This window comes from Misgurnus anguillicaudatus, chromosome 14, assembly GCF_027580225.2.
Source record: "Misgurnus anguillicaudatus chromosome 14, ASM2758022v2, whole genome shotgun sequence".
In the NCBI taxonomy this organism is placed as follows: Eukaryota; Metazoa; Chordata; class Actinopteri; order Cypriniformes; family Cobitidae; genus Misgurnus; species Misgurnus anguillicaudatus.
Genome location: NC_073350.2, coordinates 8,109,738 through 8,134,114, shown reverse-complemented (window position 1 = coordinate 8,134,114; position 24,377 = coordinate 8,109,738). Strand labels below are relative to the sequence as shown.

At 37.5% G+C, this 24,377-nt stretch overlaps 1 protein-coding gene across 1 annotated transcript in view; it reads right to left on the bottom strand.

The window, feature by feature from the left end:
* Positions 1-24,377, bottom strand: part of ttll7 (tubulin tyrosine ligase-like family, member 7) — a 115,575-nt gene that overhangs the window by 26,449 nt on the left and 64,749 nt on the right. Inside the window, exons 12-15 of the mRNA XM_055183322.2 lie at positions 22,325-22,398; positions 17,852-17,987; positions 11,833-11,919; positions 5,158-5,320 (exon numbers count right to left, since the gene is read on the bottom strand). Coding sequence (XP_055039297.1) covers positions 5,158-5,320; positions 11,833-11,919; positions 17,852-17,987; positions 22,325-22,398 — 460 coding nt within the window. The remainder of the gene's footprint in view (positions 1-5,157; positions 5,321-11,832; positions 11,920-17,851; positions 17,988-22,324; positions 22,399-24,377) is intronic.

Sequence of the window (24,377 nt, the reverse complement as noted above, 5' to 3'; positions counted from 1 at the left end):
CTTAAAATATTGGTCACTTTCTAAATAATAAAAGTATAGCGCGTCTACCAATAATTATACATAAATAAATCTGTTTTTACCAGTGCAAAATATGTAAGAAACGATCCATCACAATGCAAATGCTAATTTATCCGATGCAGTTTTTAAACCGATGCATCACATTGTTAACTTTTTATGTCGATGTACTGAGTAAATCGGGGAATCTTCCCATCCCTAGCGCCCAGGGTGTTTTGAAAAGTATAACTTAAAAATCTTCTCATCTCACCACTTCCAGATGTACAAAGTCATCATATACAATAAATCTGTGTGGTAGAATTAAAAAGATCTAAATAAATGCAATATATAATTCAGTATAATCCCTGTGAACTGTCCTCATTTATGTCCAAGAGACTCATTAATAATATTTTACATTTTAATCCTTTAATTATTCATTTAAAAAAAAAGTTTGTATGCTGCTGCGCATCCATTGTGTGTAATAAGCAAACGCGCACAGTCATTCTTTATAGACGACTGCATCGGCCGCACGTGCGTTATCGCCGTTACACGTCTGTTCTGAACTTTATTTCCGGTTTCTGTTTGTTTAATGGTCTGACTAGTGGCAACATGAACTCTGGAACAAATACCTTGTCAAAAATAACAAATGTTTTGGTTTCCTAAAGACAAGGGGAGACGGTGATCATGAATCACCAAGGGAGGTTTGGCAGCCGGTTTGTAGTAAACATTGTATACATTATAGTACACATTTTACACTGCAACGCTAGCTCAATGTCGTTTTTATACACTTTAGCTATGAAATATGAACTAAGGTAATCTACTTGTTGTTTATTTTGCTTGTAATCAGAAATAAACTACTCTAAAAGGACTTTATTGTTATTGATTCTTATCGGAGTTTACCAGAAGTTACGTGTGTTCCACGCAAGCCTTTGTTTATGTTGTTACTGCTGAAACAGTCTATATAACAAAACAATATTGCGCCATTGACATTACACCGGGTTTTAGTTGGTCAATGGTGTTGTCTATTTTAGTTGCCTCCGAATAGCAACGCGCCAACAATGTGCCTAAACAAACCTAATTTTCAAGCCAGCAAATCCATGGGCGCACAAATATGTTACGTTGGACGTGAAAATGATAACTCCGCTGGGCTAAAACTGGCAAAAAACTTGCGCTGCACTGCCCGGGTGTATGATAGAGCCCAGAAAGTGCTTCTTGTGTGAGTTTGCAACAGTCACATGGTCCAAGTCATCTCAGAAAACTCTCGGCTTACAAGCTGTAATTACAAGCTCTATCAGGATGTGAACTTTTTTACATGTTGAAATCGTGTAATTATGATAATAAAGATATTGTGTGAAACATCTTTTAACCCTGTTACTCATTCTTGTGTATTTTTATGCTTTTTTTTTCATTTTTATTGCTAGAAAATCATAAAATTACACGAATCAGGGTTCAGACAGTCCCAAACTTTTGTAACAGTACCAAAAATCCCATAACCTCATATAAAAGAAATAAAACGAATAAAATTTAATTTGACCACCTGAGGTGAATGAACAACATTTACTGAAGGTTAAGAACCCACTTTTGCTGACTCATTATTTTTAAAGAGTTTCAAGGCCATATTATGTGCTCTATCTGTGGAAAGTGTCCTTCTTGAGCGATGCTAATAAAATGTCAAATGGCAAACTACCCTGGTCAATAAAATGAATCTTACTAAAATGTTTCAGCTCATAGACCCCAAGGAACACTATGCTTCTTAAACAACTCAAACCCTATCCGAGGCTTGTTTGGGCAATTTTCGCGAAACACCAAAACTGCTTCTCTGAACTTCTCCCCAACCTGTGTTTTCCCGGGTTCCCTTTAAACCGCTGGACAGAAAAGTTCAGAAAAGCTCATTAACGCTACGGTGCATGAGAGCCGAGGGAGCTCTCACCACATCACCTACTACAGCCAGCCACTCACATTAAAGGCAACCGCACCGGGCCAGCAAATACTGTGACCCTAATTAAAAAAGATGGATTTTCTCTGTTTCATGTATTAATTAGGTAAACAAATGCATTATTGTAGATTTACATCTGTAATTTAGCTCGGGCTCAGCAAACAGCCCTGTAGATTTAATATGTTTGGCCAGACAATAGGCTAGGAAAAGTAAAAAACAGGAAATGGCAGGAAGGATATCACATACTCTATAGAAGCAGTGCAGATGGAGAAAAGTTCAAGATCTACTCTGTGGTTTTGAGAATTAACTAAGTAGTGATGCTACTAACTTAACTAGGCCTACATTTTTAGAGGCATGACACTGGCTTGGATTTTTAAAACATAGTATTTTTTTTCCAACATTAAGCTACTCGTTTAAATGAGTGTGACAAAATGCTGTTTTCGTGTCATTGTTTTATAGGCAAATAAACCAAAGCATTAGTCAAAAGCACTCAGTCAGGATGTTCACTCTCACTTCTAAATAAAATTTTGGTAAATATGATTTGTTTTATGAATTTTATGAATGAATTCTACTGGTTAACAAACCTATTCACTGATTAAAGTCTTTGTGCAGATGGTAGTTTGGCATTTGTTGGCATATAAAAATATCAACAAATTACTGCAACAATTGTACAAAATAATGCAATTTGGTGAAATACATCTTAGAAATGCTTCAGTATGATTTGGGTATACAAATTATTTGGGGTGTAACGGATCACAAAACTCACGGTTCGGATCACATTACGGTTTTTGAGGCACGGATCGAATCATTTTTCGGATCAACAAAAAAGGGGTGGGCAAATCTAATAACAAATAAGGAAATTACAAACATTTATAAAAAAGAACAAAGTTGCACAATAAGTAAGGTCTAAAATTAGCATTAGCTACAGAAATTGATAAAATCAATCAAATTAGGATCACGATCAAATGAATAATAGCACGTCTTTATTGTATAAATTAAATATAATTATTATTTTTAGAGCTACAGAAGTGATTTTCTCTTTGTCTTGGGTTGTTTGATTAACATTAATGACACAGACTTAAGTAGGTTAATTGAGGTTACTGTCTCTTTAAGACTAAATAACCCAAGAGTGGTTTTTGACTCTAATCTATACATACACTTAAGACATAAAAAAAGTTTTTATTAGAAAAAGAATACTGTGGAGATCATTTTGTTTGTATGTGCCCTGTCAAGAACAGAAATATGTTATGTTCCCTTGCTTTTTGAAACGCGTCTCTCTGTGTGTGCACTTTTGAGTGCACTTAAACGCAGGCGTATGCAGAAACGGAGGGCAAATTCCAAATGGCGCAGCATAAACAGTCGCTCCACATAAAAACGTTACGTTGTTTTTCATTGCTCTATTTTCCAAATGTATGTTAATGGACTACAGTTTGAGACAGAGTAGCGCAACTCTCTCTAAAGTTTACACATCAAGAGTTCTGATCTTTAAAGGGCATAGGATGATCACGTCTGACTGAAGCTGGACCGGACACATTAAACCACATGTGTGTCTGTGCGTACAGAAACCTGCTCACTTTAGCGCCTTTTTTCGTTAAATTGTTTAAAATCACTTGAATATTAACATTCGCAAGCCTTTACCATATTCAAATTTGCATATTAATCAATGAATCGCATGTGAGCCGAAACGTGGGTCAAACGGATCGCGGATCAACTGCGATTCGTCACAGCACTACAAATTATGATGTTTAATTGGTTGCATCATCTGTAAATTATTTGCTGAATTTATGTTCAAATGCGTTTTAAAGCTGTCAATTTTTCAACAAGATTCTGTACTGGTGCCATAAATAGGTAAGAAATTATTGATGATGGGCCGTTGAATTATAAGAAAATAATGCACACCTGCGGTGTAACGTCACAACGCGTAGTGGAGTGTGCATTATTTTCTTATAATTCAAAGGACCGGAGTCAATTATTCCGCTTGTACCACGGTTACTAGGGCTGTAACGATAAATCGTGTTCCTATTAAAAATACCTGTCTAAAATGGATTATGCATCGCAAGGCTGCGATTCTGTGTTTCATGCGTGTACTATGGCGTTTTGGTCAGTAGGAAGTCCTTATCAATCTAAAATCATTATGAGTCGGAGTCGTTTATAACGTGCATTTAAAAAAGCAACACTCGTTAAATTAAATCACTCAAAATATTCTTTATTATCATGAAAATACCTGAAACTATTTGAAGAACGGCAATATAAATATCCTTCTAGACATTTCCTGGAATAGCGTCCGTAATGCTACTTCTTCTGTGGCACAATTGGAGTTTCTGCACGAGAGCGCCCTCTGGCTGTTGGATGTGGCGGCATTTCACCTTAATTCATTCTAATTCATTAACTGAGAAAACGCGCATTTGCACGATAAATCGTTACAGCCCTAACGGTTACCAAAAATATTGCTCTGGTGTCTATTTTAAAGACATTTTAAAGGTTAGGTGTGCGGTTATTGAAAAATAATCAACACCCATGGAACATTTCTAAACCAATCAGAATAAAGCATTCAACAGCCACGTGGTATAATGCAAGGTATATGTGATGGTTAAAATGTGTATTTAGAACAAATCGAATCCACTCAGTTGTTTTAACTACTATGTATTATTTGTAAGACAACAAATGTATATAATACAACTACTGTGTACACTCCAGTTGATAGAAAAGAAAGAAAAGGTTTTAGTGCACCTACTCAATAAATGATTTTTTTATTTTAACTAAAATATACAAACTGCAGCTTTACCTATAGTACCTTATTCTTTTCAATTACATGTAGCTTGTAGTTTCACAGTAGCTTTCCCAACACAGTTGGCCCATCCACCTTAGTCTCATTCCCAAACGGCACATCCACAGTCCATTCCATTCATTGACTTTAAAACTTACGTCACACAAAACTGGAAAATACTTTCTCAATTCTAGGAATGTGTTTTTATACAATCACAAAATTAAACAGCATTTTACACTGGTCTATTAATGTGTAAACTAATTCAGAGATACACTCGTCCCTAAACTGTGGTCACTGTATACTCTCTTTACATTCAGGCGGGCGGTTCATTGACCAGAACAGGCTGTATTGTGGACCACATCTTACACCATCCAAGTTTCGGCTACCCAAATCCACATCCACACTAACAGGCTTGGCCTACAAGTTACTAAAAGTTTCACGGACCACCAGAGGAACTTACTGGAGCGTTCGGAGCTGTTGAGTTTCTCCTGCGTAATGCTGCTGCTTTCATCTTCACCATCAGCATCAGAGCCAGAGCTGCTGTCGCTGCCGCTGCCCGTGGTATCCTCAGGGTCTCTGTGCCCTCTGGGTGACGGGCTGCTTTCAGGCATGGATGACAGGACCTACAGACAGACAATCAGACACCCACAGGAAAAGATAATGTGAGAAGACCGGAGAAAAATGTCAGTGTTGCAGCCTTCACCCTGAGTCCAATTAACGTTTGTCACCGGTGGCAGGGTGCACTGATGTACGCCCGACGTGCCGAGTCTTGATTAATGTCACTACAGGAACATGTTTATTCGCTCCGAAACACATGCATGCACGTCAAGGGAATAAATCTATTAAGTCCTTCAAGAAGTTATCGAACAATGAATTGAATAACAGCCCAACACTTCAGAAGCCTTGGGAACTCACTAATTTCACCGTTTCAACCACAAATTAGCCCAAACCTAAAGGAATGAAAAATCTATGATGAGGTCTTCTGAGATTAAATGAGAGGTAAATAAAGTTTATGAGTTCACACAAATATGAAAAGTCTCTTATACTTTAATTACCCTCAAGTACCCAAATGTACTGTACGTTTGGGCTTTTCCATCGGTGTACTCGGCACGGCACAGTGCGGCACGACTTGCTTTCTTTCGCTTTTCCACTACAGTTTAGTATTGCTTCAGAGTGGGTGGGATTATAGGACAAACATGTAAGCAGCAAGAGCATTGGAATGCAGTGTTTCCCATACATTCATTTATTTGTGTCAGTCTGCCACAAAATCAAAATTGACCGCCACAAATAGATTTTTGCACATCACGTTTTTTACTAGCTCTTTCACATGACAGTTTCTGTACAAACACCCGAGGCATCAGTCGCCGCACTCGCTGAACTCTCATTTAAGCCTTGACGCTCATACCTTTGGTCAGTCTTGCATGCGGAAGCGGGCATCCGAACCCCATTATTCACCCATACACCTGGTTGGATGTGCCACCATAAATAAACTGCAAGTCTGTGGAAAACACTGGAATGGTGTTCTTGATTCTTAGCCTGTGGGTGTTTTTCACCACTAAAAGGAAGTTGTTCAACCAGGCACAGATGACAACAACACTCGTTTTCTCGACAGCGTAAGGGTAAGCTAATCTTGTATTTAGCAACAACGCTAGTAGGTATGATTCTCTCTGACCAATCAGTGATCTACAGTGTCAAGAAAGGTGCATACCGGTCGCACAGCTCAGCATCGCGCCGAGTCGCGTCTAGGACAACTCGGAGGGATCGTAAACCAGAAATGCACCTTAAATAGTGCGAGCTTCGTCCGTTATCGTCTACTTCAAAATGCAAAATATGCGTTAGAAGCCAATGTTAATTGTTAATGATTTGGGACAAATATGATGTTATTTAATGTTAAACTATGTGAGTGGCGCTCTGTGGCGTGACAGGGATTTGAGTAACTTCCTGTGTCGTAGCTGGGCGGCGCGGACAGGCGTGTGTACACTCATAGAATACAATGTATGCAATGTCGTTCTGTGTGCGACCCCCTTTAAACATCACATTTTAGTAATGGTATGACTGGCTTGGAACCTCAACCGAGGTGGTACTAAAAAAAGCATCAGGTTCTACGTACTATACCCAGTGGACCCCCCTCAAAAGTGAGCTGCACCGTGCCGGACTATGCAATGGAAAAGTGCCGTATGACTTCCTTTTTTCAGTTCAACACAAACAAAGATTTTTACTTTATACTGTATACATATGCAAGTGCAAGCTTGTTAAAACTCCAAAGTCATATACGTCCACCATTAAAGTAACCCAAATGACTCCATTGGGTGAGTAGTAATTTAATGAAATTATGAAAGAATGAACTAAATGAACTATTTCTTTGAATGTCCTTGCTGAAGTGGAAAGTAAGTGATTCCAATAAAACTCAAACATTTACCTTGCAAGACCCAACTATCTGAACTATTTATTGTATATTTATCCTGTTACTGTGCATTGATTAAAGGACGCCTTTGTCTCTATTTTTATTTCTCCTAAGAAATTTAAGAAGCATCTATGATGAAGTTGATACTTAAATGAACCATAACTAAGTTCTCCATTAGATCTCCTGAGCCCCAGAAGAGCAATCTCCTAAAAATAAAATGGTCCTCTGGGACGATCTGCTTTTGATTACACCCACAGTGTTAATTTGGACAAAGCTTTAAATGAAATCACCCAGAACTGTGGAGACACAGGAATTCACTAAGAATGACTTGCTTTTAATAAAGGCATTGCACTAGAAATGTGCAGAACTACATATTTTTTAAATCTATTAGTTGCCGGGTTGTTTAAATGAGTAGTTGACTAGTCTGACTTAAGGAAGCTCTGTATAATTGTGGTCTATTAGACGTGTTCTCTGGTGTTTCTTATAAAACTACAAGGTCTACTTCAATGACCTGTAAAATCAATTTCATTCTTCCTACTGTTATTTCATTTTATCAATTTTTTATTTTTCAGTATTCTGTTTTTCCAATGTAATTTTTCAGGATTTTGTTAAATCCATTTTGATCAATTTACATAGAGAGGTCAATAACACCGTTATCATCACCATTTAGCACAGTTTTAGTTTGGCTGCTCAGGACTCTCTATGCATTCACTGCATGAACAGCTCATTGTCCCATCAAATAGATAACGTACTGTAGAGTATCCATTCCATGCATTTAATTTATAAACTAGTACCAAGTATGTAAAAAGTATGTATGAGTTAATAATTTTACAGTTGTAACATAATGGAAGTCTATGGCAGCCCACAGAACCATACTGTATATAGTGTTGGGGAAGCTACTTTGAAACTGTAGTTAGATAAGCAAGCTACTTATCAGTAAAAGTAGTTAAACTACAGCCAAGCTACCATCTGAAAAAGTTACTGTTGAAAAGTAGCTAGCTACACCGTAAAAAAATCCGTAGAAATGACAATGTTATTGCAGCTGGGTTGCCGGTAAATTACCGCAGATCCAAATGTACGCCACTCACTGGCAAGAGTTTGTTCAAAGTTGAATAAATTTTAAACATTAACAAGTCTTTACCTTTACAGAATAAAACCATACAATAACAGGCTCATGCAAAGCATTCTGGGAACCAGAAATCATCATCAAACTATTTTTGTTTTTTTGCTTCAGATTTTGTTTCCCAGAATGTTTAGCTTGATGCTGCTTTTTTTAGTTTTACTCTGTAAAGACAAAGACTTGTAAATGTTTAATGTTCATTTAACTTTGAACAAAATGTTGCCAGTAATAACGTAAATTTAAATCTACGGTAAGTTACCGGCAACCTAGCTGCAAATTTCTACGGAAAACTACTTTTTATATTGCAAGCAACTGAATAAATATTAGAATTGTATAAGAATGTTTTAAAATATGATTTGGGGTTCAAAACAACGTAATGTAATACAATTATGATTTCAGTGTTGTTTTAGTTTGTGAACTACACAATACAAAAATATTTATTTCAAACGGACAGTCTGCCAAATTGCCAATGAATAGGCATGAAAAAGAAACAACTTAAGTGACTTAGAAACAACAGCTTTTTATAATAATAATTATGAATAGTTATTAAGGGGGCGTGCACACCAAAGCTTTTACGCCCTTTTTACGCCCAATTGATTCCAATGGAAACTCAGTGTTTTTCAAATAAGCCAGCAGCTAGCGTTTTTCCGTGCTGAAAACCGACGCTGAGTGTCGAGAGTTGTGATGGAGCACGATCGCCAACCACGCTGAGCAGGCAACACTGGCGCACACACACACACATACATGCACATACACCACATACACCGCATACACTTACCTTAACTATACTCCGATTCGGGGGCGGGTGCACACGAAGCCGATTCACATGGACATTACAGTCATCAACATTTCCCCCAGTTAATCCTGTTATTTCATACACATGCACACACTTTGTTTTGTTTGTTTGTTTGGTTTGTTTGTTTAGCCAGCCTTCCGGGATGGGATGCTGCGCCGGCGAACCTGAGCGATTGAGCGGCACACGCTTATGACGTCACAGAGTGTGCCGCGCCGGCGCAGTATTCGCGAAGGTTGGCAGAGTCCATTATGTTTGTATATAGGGGGGTGTTGTTTTGTATGTCATTGTTAAAGGGGCTATGTGTTAAATTATGGTTTTAATATGTGTCAAATAGATGTTTTGTTATGTATATATAATGTCATGTTTATGTGTTTAAACTCACTGGATCTGAGTTTAATGGCAATTTAAAATACTTACCTGGATACTTACCTGGTTATGGGAACTCCCATTGAAGGGGAGGAGTCTGGCTCTATAAAGAGGGAGGCCAGACTCACAATCAGGACTTGTTTACCAAGTCGACCGGAGTGAGTGGTTTTGGAGAAGTTGCTATTTGATATATTGTGAATATTTACTTGTATATATTTTTCGTCATTGTTTTGTTTTATTTATTTTTGGTATTTTGGGTTTTGTTTTTTGCACTTGTAAATATAAATATATCACCTTAGTTTTTCTCCTGATTCACTGTAAAAAAACTTCACTTTGTACAAGAGTACAGTGGCGGTCTGAGCCATCATTTTTGTTTTGGGGATTTTTTCTTTATTTTTGGGACTTACCCACGTCAAAGGTGAACCGCTGGTGTTCACTTTGTCACATTTGGTGTCAGAAGTGGGATGGCTCCCCGCAAGAAGAAAGGCCAAGCCCGGCCTGAAGTGAAGGCAGTGAGGGAGGATGTAACCTGGGATGCTACTGAGCTGGCCGGCGAGGGGCTGGCTACCGGGCATTCAGGTGCATCACCAAAGAGCAGCTCTCCACTAGGCAAGGCCGCTACACCAGGTCTAGTGGCTGAAGAAGGGATGGTTGCCCTAAAGAGATTCAACTTTGAGTGAAAAGCCCCGCTCGTCAATGTCAGTTCTCACGCATCCACCAATCACAATGGAGGAGTGGCGGGACATTAACACAGCAACCAACCGGTCCAGCTCAAGTATCACAGCTACAAAAGTGCTCGGCTGAAAAACAGCTGGTATTCGGCGTCCTCAAGGCGTTTTTAGCCGCGTTTAAAAGTTTTGGTGTGTCCAGCCCCTAATAATCATTATCAGCAAACTAAGATGTGTAATTAAATAATTGCCTTTGTGCTTGAACTTCCAGTTATATCTGGATTTCGTTTTCTGTTTGATTGGCAGATGTTTCGCTAAAGCAGTGGAACAAACACACTGTCAGTGTTCATTTGTTACAAAACTGTGGCAGGACAGATTGGATTTTGGTGAACCACAATAGTCTAAGTCACTGGTCTCCAAAATGCAAAAGTCTGTGCATCGCTACTTATAATGAATTTCTCCACACAAATGTAATTTAGCACACAGATAGAGGTCAGTCTCAAGATTTACAACTTGCAACTTTTAGGTCTCTAACTCAAACCTTTTAGCGCCACCAACAGTTCAAAATCCCACTTATGTTCATGCTCATAACTCTTGATCCATAAGTCCTAGAAACAAAATCCTTGGCTCACGACGATTCAAATGCACTATGACGTCATTTTCCATCATGAAAATAAGTTTTTATTTGATTGGTATGAAATTTGGTATGTATCATCTGGAGACACTCTAGACAAAAATGTATTTAAAGCTTTATATAAATATACCCGTCCATTCCCGTATATCGTGGCAGTGATTTTGACAGCGAGCTCGCCAAAATGTATATGAGGCTGTATCTTTGCAAAACTTTTGTGTTTTGACATGAAACTGGTCAATGAAAATTGGTTCTTTTGTATTATATCTTATTAAAATAATGAGGTTTTTCCTTTGTTTTAAACTGCTTTCCCAAACCCTTTTATCCATTTGTGCCCATGTTTGGCTTGACCCCGTTATCACTGTTTGCAGTTATATTTACTTTGTTATTATACTTATTGTGTTTAAAACACGGCCATCTCAAATCTCAGTTGTTTCATTAACTACAACACAAACAGTTTCTTGTACAATACTTCTTCCATGTATTGTTTAGAAACACAAGCTTAGTGCCTTTGATGAAGCGTGCTTGCTTTTTGAGCCAACGCCTCTCATTCTTTGCAATGCGACACAGACGTAACTTTTCTAACATTACACCTGAAATGTTCCTTAACATTTCGGATGGTTTATTTGCTGATTAATGTAACCACAACCAAAAACTGGCATTTATAAATTAGTTATAATGGGTTTTAACAAATATTTGTCCCAAAATTCAGATTTAGAATTTCTGCCCTATAAACACTACATTACGATTTAATGCCTGGATTCTGCAATTTCAATTTCAGTGTTAAGTATTATAGCAATTAATCAATAAATATAATTTAAAGCATTACAATTATATTCATTTAAAACAATTTTGTCTATGAAACCTGATCTCTTATTTGTAAGTTTTAAGAGGTGGCCAATTTGTATAAATTCTTACGGAGTGAATCATACAAAAAAAGTGCAATTATTCAGAAAAAATATTAAGATACCCGACCCCTGAACCCTCCCCAACACAATGTCACTGGGACAAATGCAGAGTGTGCCAAAATGTGTGAATTTGTTAATACAAATTCATACAAATAAGCCACCTATTTAAATACCTATAAATTGCCATGTGTTGGTCTATGAGAGGTCCTAAAACAAAGGTGTGTGCGTGTATGTGTGTGTACCTTTGGTCCTTTCTGTTTGGAGGTTTTTCCCATCAGTTTCTCATCATCCAATTCACACTGTTCCAACAGGTCTAGGATATCTTCCTCCTGCAGAACAGAATAGAGTAAAAACCAAACCCGCAAACACAGATTTTCAATGCTCTCATAATACACAGTTAGCTGCATGTAGTGTTTGGTCTGTATTTTTACCAATTTTTTCCATATGAAATATTTGTGAGACCTACTTCAGTGATTTTGGGGAAATTGCTCAACTATAACAGCACAGGTTGCATGTCACCCAAATAATTTCTTGACATAAATCAAAGCCATTCATTTGGAATCCAAGGGAACCAATTTACTTTCTTTTTAAAAAACAATGCTAATACCCACCGGCAACATATTTTACAGTGTTTGCCTTCTCTTCTGCTCATCAGTGTCTGTCTAACCGTTTATGATGTCTGATTTCCTCCACATTGTTTTTGGCGTAGATTTACGCATGATCCTCTATGTGCTATGGCACTAAACCGGAGCACCTTGTATGTGTGTGCGTAGTAGCGGCTTGCTCGACACTTATGCAATACACTGAAAAAAATATTAATTCAATTTACTCAATTTTTTAAGGTAAGTGGTTGCAATCAATTTATTTAAGCTACATTTAAACAAAAGTTTTTTTTTGTTTAAATGTAGCTTAAATAAAGTGAATACGACCTCTTACCTTTAAAAAATTGAGTAAATTGAATGCATCATTTTTTTTCAGTGTAACAGACTATATATATATTAAGGAAAATGTATAATTTTAATGATACTTGGGGACTTTAAATACATATGTTTGGCATCAGGCAAAGTTAAAAATAGATTACACTATTGTATTAAAGGTTACAAAGACAAATATTTTGTTTTGTTATTTATTTTAATCTGTTTTATTTCAAAATGATAAACATTTTATTTTATGAAATATTATTTAAAAAATGTACCCTTTAAACATGCCGGAGGTCAGAAAGGGATAAACCCAACCATTGTGTTAAATTGACAAAAAAAAGTATATTTGGGTAACAATGGGTAAAACAACACAGCTTTTTTCATTTAAACAACCCAGCATAGGTTAAACTACAATCCAACGGGTTGGGTTCGTCCCTTTTTGACCTAACACTGGGTTATAAATGACACAGCATTTTTAAAAGTGTACCGTAATTAATTTAATTTCATATTAATTTAGAAGTAACAAATATTAATAGATTTACCTCCTGCTCCTCATGAATTTCCACCTGCATAAAATATTTCAGTAATTTAACAATATTCCAATGTTTATTAGACTTCTAATCCAAATCTAAATTCTGATCCAAAAAGGAATTAAGGTCCACTGGTTCATAAAAAATCAGCAGAAGTTCCATAAGCCGAAACAACACTGAAAGTTGACAAAGATATAAAGAAAAGAGCAGGCATTACAATGACAGCATCAAAAGGTTGTTTGGTTAAGATTGAGTCATCACATTCAACAGCCTGATCAATATCATTTTGAATCTGTGCTCCAACACGTTTTTTTTGTGCCTCACAGACTCTGATGTTTCTCGATTACAAATGTTGCATGCTTTTCAAGCAGAAACATTATCCTGGTTCTAACTCAATAAGCTGGCCATTGATCTGTTGTTCTGACTCAGATGGAGAGAGAGTTTAAGTGCATTAAAGCCAGGTTTTTTGCTCATCGCCGCCTTTCATTGTTCCTCAGACCCAGACTCTTTGTTCAAGCAGGCAGCTGAGGGAAATTGGGCCGCAATAAGCCCACATTCTGACTGCAGGTGATGAGTCAATATTTGCCAGTATTTGCTACTGTGAGATTGATGCAAAATTTGGTTTGTTTGCCCTTGGTCTGGGTGCAGTTTAACAAAGCCGACTTTTCATGATATTGCTTATGTTATTGAACAAGGTTTGAGGGTTTGTGGACACATTCATGCAGTCAACGACTTTCTATGATTCCTTTTTTCTTATTTTATATTGCTTCTCCTTGTGTCTCTTTAGCCTGTAGTACTAATATGTATTTACGGTACAGCTGCTTTGCAACAAAGCCAAATTATAAAAGATATGCAATTAATTTGAACTGAAAAATTAGCATTCTAAATTTGTGAAGGAAAATTATTCGTATTTTAAGCATATGTCACGTTTGAATGTAAGCATGTACTGTAGAGCAAAAATGATGGCACGCCGGCTCCAAGTTGGTACGTAAGACGTTCATGGTTCTCATGTGTCTCGTTACTGTGTGTTTCGTCACGACGCATACTGTATGACGACTAGTCAGATCATGACTCGTGAGAACCAATGATCGTCTTACGTACCAATAGATGAGCTTCATAAAACAGCTACTATTTAATACCGTCACAAAACTCAGAAGAGCCAGAATATTATTTAACATAACTCTTAAAGGTGCAGTGTGTTATTTTTAGACAAATCTTTTGACAGCAATGCAATATCATTTTGAAAACTATGTGGTGTATAAAAACCTTACAAAATTAACTGTATTGTTTTTAAAGGGGTCATAGCGTGAAAATTAGACTTTTTTCATGTTTAAATGCTATAATTGGGTCCCCAGTGCTTCTATCAACCTAGAAAATGTGATAAAGATCAACCAAATAACTTAATTTGAGTAATTTTCCATTTTCTGCGAGCATGTGAAAAATTAGGTCGTTCAGATTTCACCTGCTTTGTGAGGTGGCGAGCAAGGCGAATTACAATAATACCGCCCCCTTTATTTGCACTATTCAACCACAGCACTGCCATTTAGTTCAGAGAGAAAGAGGGAGAAAATAAGGACTTGACACAATTGAGTTTCAATTACAACAAACCACCATCATTGTGATCAGTGTTTGCATTTTATCCGCTCATTTGCATTTTAAATGACACCCAAAAACGGCCCACTTTTGCTCAGGCCTACAAATTTGCGATTTTAACATGCTATAATAAATTATCTATATGGTATTTTGAGCTAAAACTTCACATGCACACTCTGGGGACAGCAAAGATTTATTTTAAATCTTAAAAATATCTCATAATATGACCCCTTTAATACCTTATAATAATAAATTTGTATCTACATACACCCCGGGTCCCCTTACATGGAAGCTGCCATCATGTTTCTACGGTAGCCCTAAATGGACAAACTGCTCTACAAAGCGCATTTGTCACTATGTTGTCTCAGACAATGACATGTTTGTCCTGTGATGGCTACCGTAGCTTTTTATGTGCTTCGAAAGGGAGGGGTGCAATTCGCAATTTCACCACTAGATGCCGCTAAAATCTACACACTGCACCTTTAAGACTGTTCGGCTGAAGAAAAGAAGTCATATACACCTAGGATGGAATACATTTTTTTTAAAAATAAAAATTACCCCATGATTTACTCACCCTTTAGCCATCCGAGTTACATATGTCCACCTTTTTATATACAAACACATATTCAGATACGATACGATTTTGTAAGAGAAAAATCCATATTAAAAACTTTACAAATGAAAATAACTAGCTCAGTAACACAGCCATCTTAGACTCCTCTGCATTCAGGGAAAAGTATCAGTGTAGTGTACGCACTTTTTGTAGCGATGTATGACAAATGCAGAGGGGTGTTTTGCTCCCCGCTCTGTATCTCCGCCACACGTCACTACGAAAAGTGCGCATGGATCCCTTTAAGGTGTGTAAATTATTGAAGAATTTATATTACTCTGTGAACTATTCCTTTAAAAGTTGTGCCCCGAGCTTCTGACATCAGGAATTGAGCCGTTTTGGTTATTTTGCAGATAACTGGCACTAAATCAGTGGACAGGGTGGATATTTTAAGTTCTGAAGCTTACAATGGCTGGGTCCAAAATTTCTCAAATGCTGCCGAATGTTTACTTCCTGTTTCCGAGACACCTTAATCGTCTTGTCCCAAAATTCAGTTTGTGTGTGTGCGAAATGAATGTCATTGGTCGAGCCTGGTCGAGTTTGAAAAAATAAAATGGTGTCTGAAGTGGCTGGATCAAATTTAGTGTAAATAAAAGTTATATTTTCACTTTTTTCACATTTTGATTGCATTTCTAGGGAGAAATTAATATTGCAGTTTTTAAATATTTAATAAGTTATTACAAAGACGCTCTCTGTTTATTAGGGCTGAACGATAAATCGAATTTTGACCTATCACGTTTAGTCCTGAAGACATGTGCTGCGTCCGAAATCGCCTACTACCATACTATATAGTATGCAAAAAGCACTACATTGCCTACTATATAGTATGGAAGTAGGCGGTTTCGGACGCAGCGATGGTTCAGGGGAACCCCCAAGTCAGCTAGGCTACGCTCAGATTGATATGTGAGGTGTCAGTTGCGACGCTGTGCCTGTTAGCAAAAACTATGGCAGAGGAAGGAGAGAAGAGTGAGGAAAATGTGTTGTCAGACAAAGACCTTGTGGTGAAAATGAACAGCACTTCAGCTATATCATGGAATTATTTTGGATTTAGGAGAGATGACGCCGCAAACACAGGTACTGTGGAAGCGGTGATTCTCATATTGCGTCTATTGCGCGCTCAAGTTCATTATTTCAAATGTATGTGTGCTCTGGAAGCGCTGCGGTCGCGACACGCTTGTTTTTTCCAGGTATTTCAAAAAGATTTTAACTTTTCAGAATGCCACAAGCGCAGTGTGCAGGTCATGTGACAATAACCTACGTGTCTAGTGTTTTCCTCGTGTTTGTGAATGGCCCCTAAAACATGAAAAAAATATATTTATCGCAACTCACATCGTCATCGCAACATTAAACAATGTCATCGCACATCGCAACTTTTCCTCACATCGTTCAGCCCTACTGTTTATATTTCAAACTGAATTCCATTATGCCGCCTATGAAGTCTGTCCGAATGCGTTTCTCGGAACTGCCATCATGCCGTCAAAGCCATTGCCTCACGAGCAGCGAGGCAACAAGTCCGCTGGCTTAGGTTTTGGACACAGCCAATATGTTTTTAATGTACAACAAAAAAGTGAATTTCCCAGTGACTGCACAAAATGACAAATTAACATTTTTTTAGATTGCACACTACATGGCAATAGTAAAAACTCTCCAATAGTGCTCTTGGTCCAATCCCAAACAAGCTCCACAACTCACATGGTCCCCTGCCACATCAACAGACAATACAACCTGACTAATGACCATCTCGCCTAAACCAGAGAGATGTCACTCAGCAATTCAAACTTGTGTGAAGTCACATTTCAGATTCCGTCAATGCGTGCTATAAAGATGAAACACCTCCAACAATATGCCACATTCATATGCATGGATACACAGATCCGGCCTTGAATATCGCTGTAAAATGAACATTCAGAGGTTTCAGGAGAGGACGAACGGCACAATAATAAACTCCGGCTGAATACAGAATATCAGAACAGAGACCTTCATAACAAAATAAGCAAGAAGGAGCAGAAGCAGCAGGTCATTTTCTAAATAAGGCACATAAAGCAAAATATTGCCAGTATTGCAGTGATGCAGCTATACACTGTAAAAAATCATTTTTATGAAAAATATTGACTACACTTTAACATGTCAAATTAAATTAAGCAATTTCAACAATTTATAAACTTAATCTGAGGAGTTAAAATGTAGTCAACTTTAAAATAGCAAGATAAGAAATCATTTTAATGTCTAAAGCAAACTGGATAACACAAAAAATGAAGTTCCTACAGTATGTAGTTGCCACAAAATTAATTACTCGCCACATACAAAATAATGGTACACCCGTCCTCAACAGGCAGCAGGATTTTAACATTTTTGTCCACAAAGGGTGAGGGACATTACATCCTCGGGTTAAAACTTAGGAGCTAAGGATTTGGGCAAACTCTAACTACAAGCAACATTTGCAAACACCACTGATGAGAATCAGATGGTGAAAACACAATGAAATGCAAGGAGCACCACCATTCCCCAGTCATCCTGAATGTGTCTTCTTTTCTCAGCAGAGAAACAGTGGCAGGGGGAGGGATCTGAGGGAAAAAAGAGGTTGTTGAGTTTCGGCTCAGGTACGTGCCTTCATTCGTTTCAGCGGATTATTCATTTCCTTTTGAAGTGAAGCTGCTCGCCCGGCGAGAAATGTCTGAAAGGCAACCGAAAGAAGACTCTCATATTTCTCCAGGAGCAGCTTGTCATCAGGGGGGTAAATACGTCTGGAGAAAGAGAGAGAGAGAAAGAAAGAGAGATTTATCTGATTTAGCAGTCTGGTCTGCCTGCTTTTCCAATCAGCTAAACAAACTTGAATCATTCTTTTCACACATGCAAATGTCCATTAATACTGCATACTAATGATTAATGTGCTTGGCCATATTAGACGTTCAGACTAAACAATAGCCAGACGTAAACCACCCACTGTATCTAACAACGGATCTTGGAATCTGTGCCGTAGAGGGTCGTGTGCTGTATATAATTAAAGCCGGTGGTTTCGCTTCAGGGGCCAGAATTTACATTTGATTTCAGTTAGGGAACCAATACAAGACCACATTTATTTAATTAAAATCAAACATTTAGTAAAACTTGAATTGTACAGACCTAAATGACATAGGGGTGGCAATCGAAAATGTTGTCTCTGACCCTGGCAAAGCTTTCTCATTAGGCCTAAGGGGGCATAAATTTTAACTCAGACACCATGAAGCCCCGCTGGTTAAGAACCACCAATCAAAACAATTGTGGCGTGTTAATCAAAATAAACAATGAACGAGGAGTGACTGATATGTCCTGTTTCGGTCTAATAAACTGAAACATGACTGGGACATTTAAAGAGGCTCTTTCGGACTCTAGAGTAATGAAAAGCTCAAGTAATGTAAATGTTCAGATCAGAAGATAAATCCTCCCAAATCCATTAAGAGCTACAAGCATGATGGACAAACTTGTGTGGTTGCAGTAATCTAGTAAAAGGAAGTGGGCTTTAGTCTTGCGCGTATGGCGTATTTTAAAATCTGGATCTGACACACAAACCTCAAACCCTTTACTCCATGCTTCAGCATCTTTTGGGGTGTTTTTATTTAGAAAAACATAAAAGCACATGGGCGTAAAATGACCTATTTAGAAAGCGTCTTCTTTTTAAATTCTTCCTCTGAGGCTCTTGAAGTAGAAGCTGAGTGATTCTTCGGAGTGATTCATTACGATTACGAGTGATTTGATGTGTAATAAAAATGCTGTAGATGCTAAATGGCATTGCTTCGCTTTGAAGTAGATGCTCAAGTTTAACTCCACTACAAATAATCCAGAGTTAGTCGTGTAATGAGGTCAAGTTGATCAAGTGACTGGCATTTAAATACTGGTCCAATAAAATGCAGAACGCATTTGGCTTCTTTGCAAACCATCATTAAAGGGTGATTTGACATCAATTCACATTCTGAAGCATTCGTCTGCTTATCCGACAGGAATATATGAAATATTGATGACTTTTCTGCTAGAATTTTGTGTGTTTTAATCCCTAGTGAGCTATTCAGGGTCTACTACTGTATGTATATACAATAGACCGCTGCCCTTTAAGGCAACATCCTAAATGTCATGGACCCTCATAAGTGACCAATTTGGACGGCATGGCAAAGGCAATAGCTTAAAGGAATATTTGAAAACCACAACTTTTTGTCTTGCGCTAGCCGCGTGACGCGCTAGCGTGACCTTACGTATTACGTAATCATGTTGAAAGGTAACGCATGACGTATGTGAAACTACAGCTCCAGTGTTTACACGTGTGGAGAAAGAGGACCGTTCTGATGTTGTTGTATGTGTAATTAGGGGTGGGCGGTATGACCAAAAATCCATTTCACGGAAAGAGTAATTTTATTTTATGGTAGCGGTATATTTCCCAGTATACGTTTTTCGGTTTATTTTGTTTTTGGACTGTAAAAATGTGCAGATATTTGCCACTCTCTAGCTTTTCAAGGTGTAGCGGAGGATTTTATCAAATTTTAGAAAATAGGTGCCTTCTCCACTTTTTTAAAAAATGCAATTGCGCAACACTCCTGATTGACAACTAGCAGGACCAATAGTCTTGATGATCCACCCGGAAAAAGAAAATCCTCCACAATACCTTTAACTAAATGTTCACAGTTTTAATATATGGGCAAGTTAAAGTTAGTGTTAAAATGAAAATGCTCAGAAGATAACAACAGATTGATAGATCTGTCTTGATAGACAGAAAATTGTTATTAAAGTTCTTAATTTTATAGACTATTGAAGCTATAGTATGCCTTCATTGTATTTTGTATTTATGCATACTGTACATTAAAAATAGGCTATATGTAAAATTCACAGGTGTGAATATATACACAAACCTATATGCAGGATAAATACCTCTATATGAGAGTTCTAGATATAGATGTTATAAATATGACAGTTGTGATGACCATGGAGTCTTTTTTAAGGTCTTGAAGCCCTTTACTTTCTATTAGACTAAGCCTTTGCGTCTCCTTTTCATATTTCTGATCAAAAATGTTTGTACTATAAGCAAATGGCGCATCAAACTACATGGCTCCAGCAGCACAGGTGTCACCGATATACATGCGAGATTTGTCTTAACTATTAGCATTGAGAAGTGCTTTATTTGGCCAGACCTCACGCGAGAGACCTGCTGCTTAACATGGGGGAGTAACATGCAGGAGTGCAGAGTTAGCCACGCCCCCTTATTTACATTCCGCAGTATAGACGGAATAAAAAAATTACGTCTGACATTTTGTTTCACAGTAACGGAATTTACCGTCATACCGCCCAGCCCTATATGGAATGATACTAATTAATGTCTTTGTGTCACTTTATTGTTTAAAATGGTATGCAAGTGTGTGTTTCACATATGTAATGCGTCACACGGCCAGTGCAAGACGAGAAGTTGTGGTTTAAAAGTATTTTTTTTGCAAAAACGACGATCATTTTGCTAGATTAGACCCTTATGTCTTGGTTGGGATTGTTAAGAGCCCTGTGAAGCTGCATTGAAACTGTAAACTGTGGAGGTCCACAATATGGGGAAAAATCCTGGAATGTTTTCTTCAAAAAACTTAAAGGGAGAATGTGTAGTTTTTTAAAGTATTTTATTAGTCAAAATCAATGTCTTTATTCATAAATATGTCCTCATTGGTGTAAAATTACCTCTGCTGATGATCTGAATTTTCATTAGAATTTCTTCTCTTTATTTACATTGAACAGGTAAGTCCTAGAAGGCTTCCATGTCATTCCGCCATATTGAAAAACTATAACAGCAGATAGGGACAAAAAGCCCTAGCCTACCGCAACTCGTTTTCGTTCAGGACATGTGAACCAGCTGAAATGAACAGTAGTAGGAGATCAGTGAGTACATAACGGCTACCGTAGTTGCAACACGCATTTGGAAAAGCGAGGCGCTAGAGAGCACTATTCGTTTGAATGCAAAATACAATTTCACCACTAGATGGGGAAAAATCCTACTTACTGTCCCTTTAATTTCTTCTTGAATGAACAAAGAAAGACATAAACATCTTGGATGACATGGGATAAAATAATCAGGATTTTTTATGACAATGTAATATTCCTTTAAGGAAGGTTGACCCTTAAATGATTTCAATAGATGGACAAGCCATCCTGTAGTCCATACACTGTTGCAGTCCATTTTCCACTCCAAGTCAGATATTCAATTGAGGGCAAGATGTTCAAAGAATCACAGCTTTGATCTGATCTAACACTATATGGACAAAAGTTTTGGGACGCCCATTTGTAATGAACAGGTTTGACAACTTTAGTCATTTCAGTAAGCACAAATCTTAATGCTATAGCATATAACGACAATCAAGAGAATTGTGTGTTTCTATTTTATAGCAACAGTTTGGGCAGGAAGATCAGGTGTATATAGATTTTAGCCTACGGAAGAAAGCCATATACTGTAGTACCCAGAGTAAACCCATGCTGACACAAGGAGAACATGTAAACAACACAGAACGGCCTTATGAAAAAGCCATGGCTTGAACCAGGACCTTCTTGCTGTGAGGCATTAGTGCTCTGTTTGGGGCGGCCACTGTGCTGCCCCAAACATCTTTATTAGAAGATGCATCACAATACTTTTTGTCTATATAGTGTAGCAAATGATTGGACTTAGTGGCCTTTGAATTATTAATAGTGCTGAGTCACATAAACTACTGTCTTTGTCTGTTTTTCTAGCTTTGAATTATAAATCACCATCTACAAACTCTGACATTCAGCGTCACATCTTCTTTTGTGTTCAATAAAAGAAGGGAGATAAAGCGAGTTTGGATTGACACGGTGGCAAGTAGGCGACACATCAATACATTCTCAATTTTAGGTGATAAACAGCTCAAAAAGAGCATCTGCCACATGTGGGATGCAACAATATCAGGCCTGGACAATCGGTTCCGACTCCCTTATGTTCCCAACATATTGTACTCATCCCATCCTTGTTTAAGAGCCCGAAAAAGATAGTCGGGTGTCGCAAACTGATTTAAAAGAAACCTGCGAGCAGTCTTACAGGACAACAACACAGCAAGAGACCCCATACCTGTAGTTCCCCAGGTGTCGCTTTTCGTGCTCGTCCCTGGAGACCTGCTTGCGGACTTGAGCCAGTCTTTCTTTCTGAAAGCACAGTACAGGTGAATAAGTGTTAAAAACTGAGAAGAAAAGCAAAGAAATGAGGAAACAAAGTCGTGTTTCTGCTAGAGCTATCCCGGGGTGCAATTTAGACACCCAAAACGGATAACAATGTCGCCGAATGACTCCTTTCCCATATTACGAGGCACCTTAATGAAGTCTGTAAGTTAGCGGGTGAGAATAACAGCCTCCTCTCTACACTTGTTAATACAGGAGGCCCATTCATAATTCATATAGATTTAACTCCCACTGTACCATTTTAATACATCAAAAACTATAATTGTGGAAAGGTCAGCTGGTCATTTTGCAGCGGCGCAGCAGGGTGTCTCCTATTATAGTCACTGATCTCTGTTAAATGCTTGTACAGGCATATTCGCTCAGCCCCCGATCACCCATCCCACGGCTCTTCTTCAGGCAGCTTCGCCCTTTGAAAATACCACCTACCTGCAGTCATCTCACACTCATTCATCTCTTCATATAATAAAAGTTGATTGAAAGACCAATCAAAGACCGGACAAAAGCACATTCTACTGAACTGCCTTTCAAAATGTGCTTCATCCGGATGCCTTCATTTCGAAACATCATTAGGGATGAGCAAGACAACAAAAAGCTATAATATGAAAATACCTTATATCATCTCAGATGTGACTTCCTTTCTTTAGTTAAACACAAACGAGTCATTTAATATTAAAATGCCATCATGTTATCTTGTTATATGGGGTCAACATGACAAAGCTTCAAATAGCACATACATCCGTCTTTAAAGTAATCCAGATGACTCCACTGAGAGCGTAATATTTGGGTGAACTATTCCTTTAAGTGGCTAGTCTAAATGAGTTGTCGGCTAATAGGCGTTTGCGTGTTTAAAAATAGCAGTCTGTAACAAAACTCAAAAAAAGTTTGTAGATTTGTTTGAAGTCTTTTCGTTGATGGTTTCTAAAGCTAAAGCACAGCACTGGCTACAAATATTTTAATGAAAAATATAGCATTATATAAGAAAATTTTGATCTCATTAATCAACTAACTGATTGTTGGGTAATTTTTTATATTTATTTTATAGAGGAAATGATACTTCTCAGAGGTTGCTCTGTCATTGCTGATCAGATTTAATGGAGTTCTCAGTTGTGTTTCGTTCAAAGGTATAGTTTACCCCGAAATGATCATTAAACAATTTTTTAATTACCCTTTAAGTGATTGTGTATGACCTTCTTCTTTAAGCCTAACACAGTCACACTGAGTTTATATTAAACTACACATTAGCTCTTCTTAGCTTTAAAATGGCATTAAATAGGGCCTCATTGTTAAACAGGGTATATGCAGGAATCATAGAGATGAAATTACTACCTTTTTTACCACCTCCAAAATATTTTTTACTACCAACACGTTATATACATATACATACATACACAAATATATCACAGTTTATATATCAATTATAATTTGTATTTTATTTATTTATTTATTGTAAATCTTATTAATTTTAGCATTTTAATTTTTAAATCATATTCAAAACTTAACATAAGTTAATGCACCTCAATTCAACTAACATCAATTACTGTAATGACATACCGGTAAACAAGAATTAAATAACTGCTTCTATACTATATATATATATATATATTTATTTTTTTTCATAATGCATTTACTAATGTCAACTACTTCTTCTTTTTGTTTGTTCTGTTTACAGTCATAGCTCGAATACAGTATGAATATGAACCCTGAATAAGCAACGCGAATCAAACTCGTGTACAATTCGACGTACAAATCTTATTAAAGATAATAAAGTGATTTAGTTAAGACTCTTTAATTAACATGAGTGACAGACAGGAGCAAAATTAGGTAACTTCCCCTTTAAGACCAAAGTCTAGATCTAATAGACCTTTTGCGTGTTTGCAAACAGAGATGACGTGTTTTGTGGGCGGAGCCCAACTGGTGGCAGAAAGTGAATGCTTCTCAATAGAGGT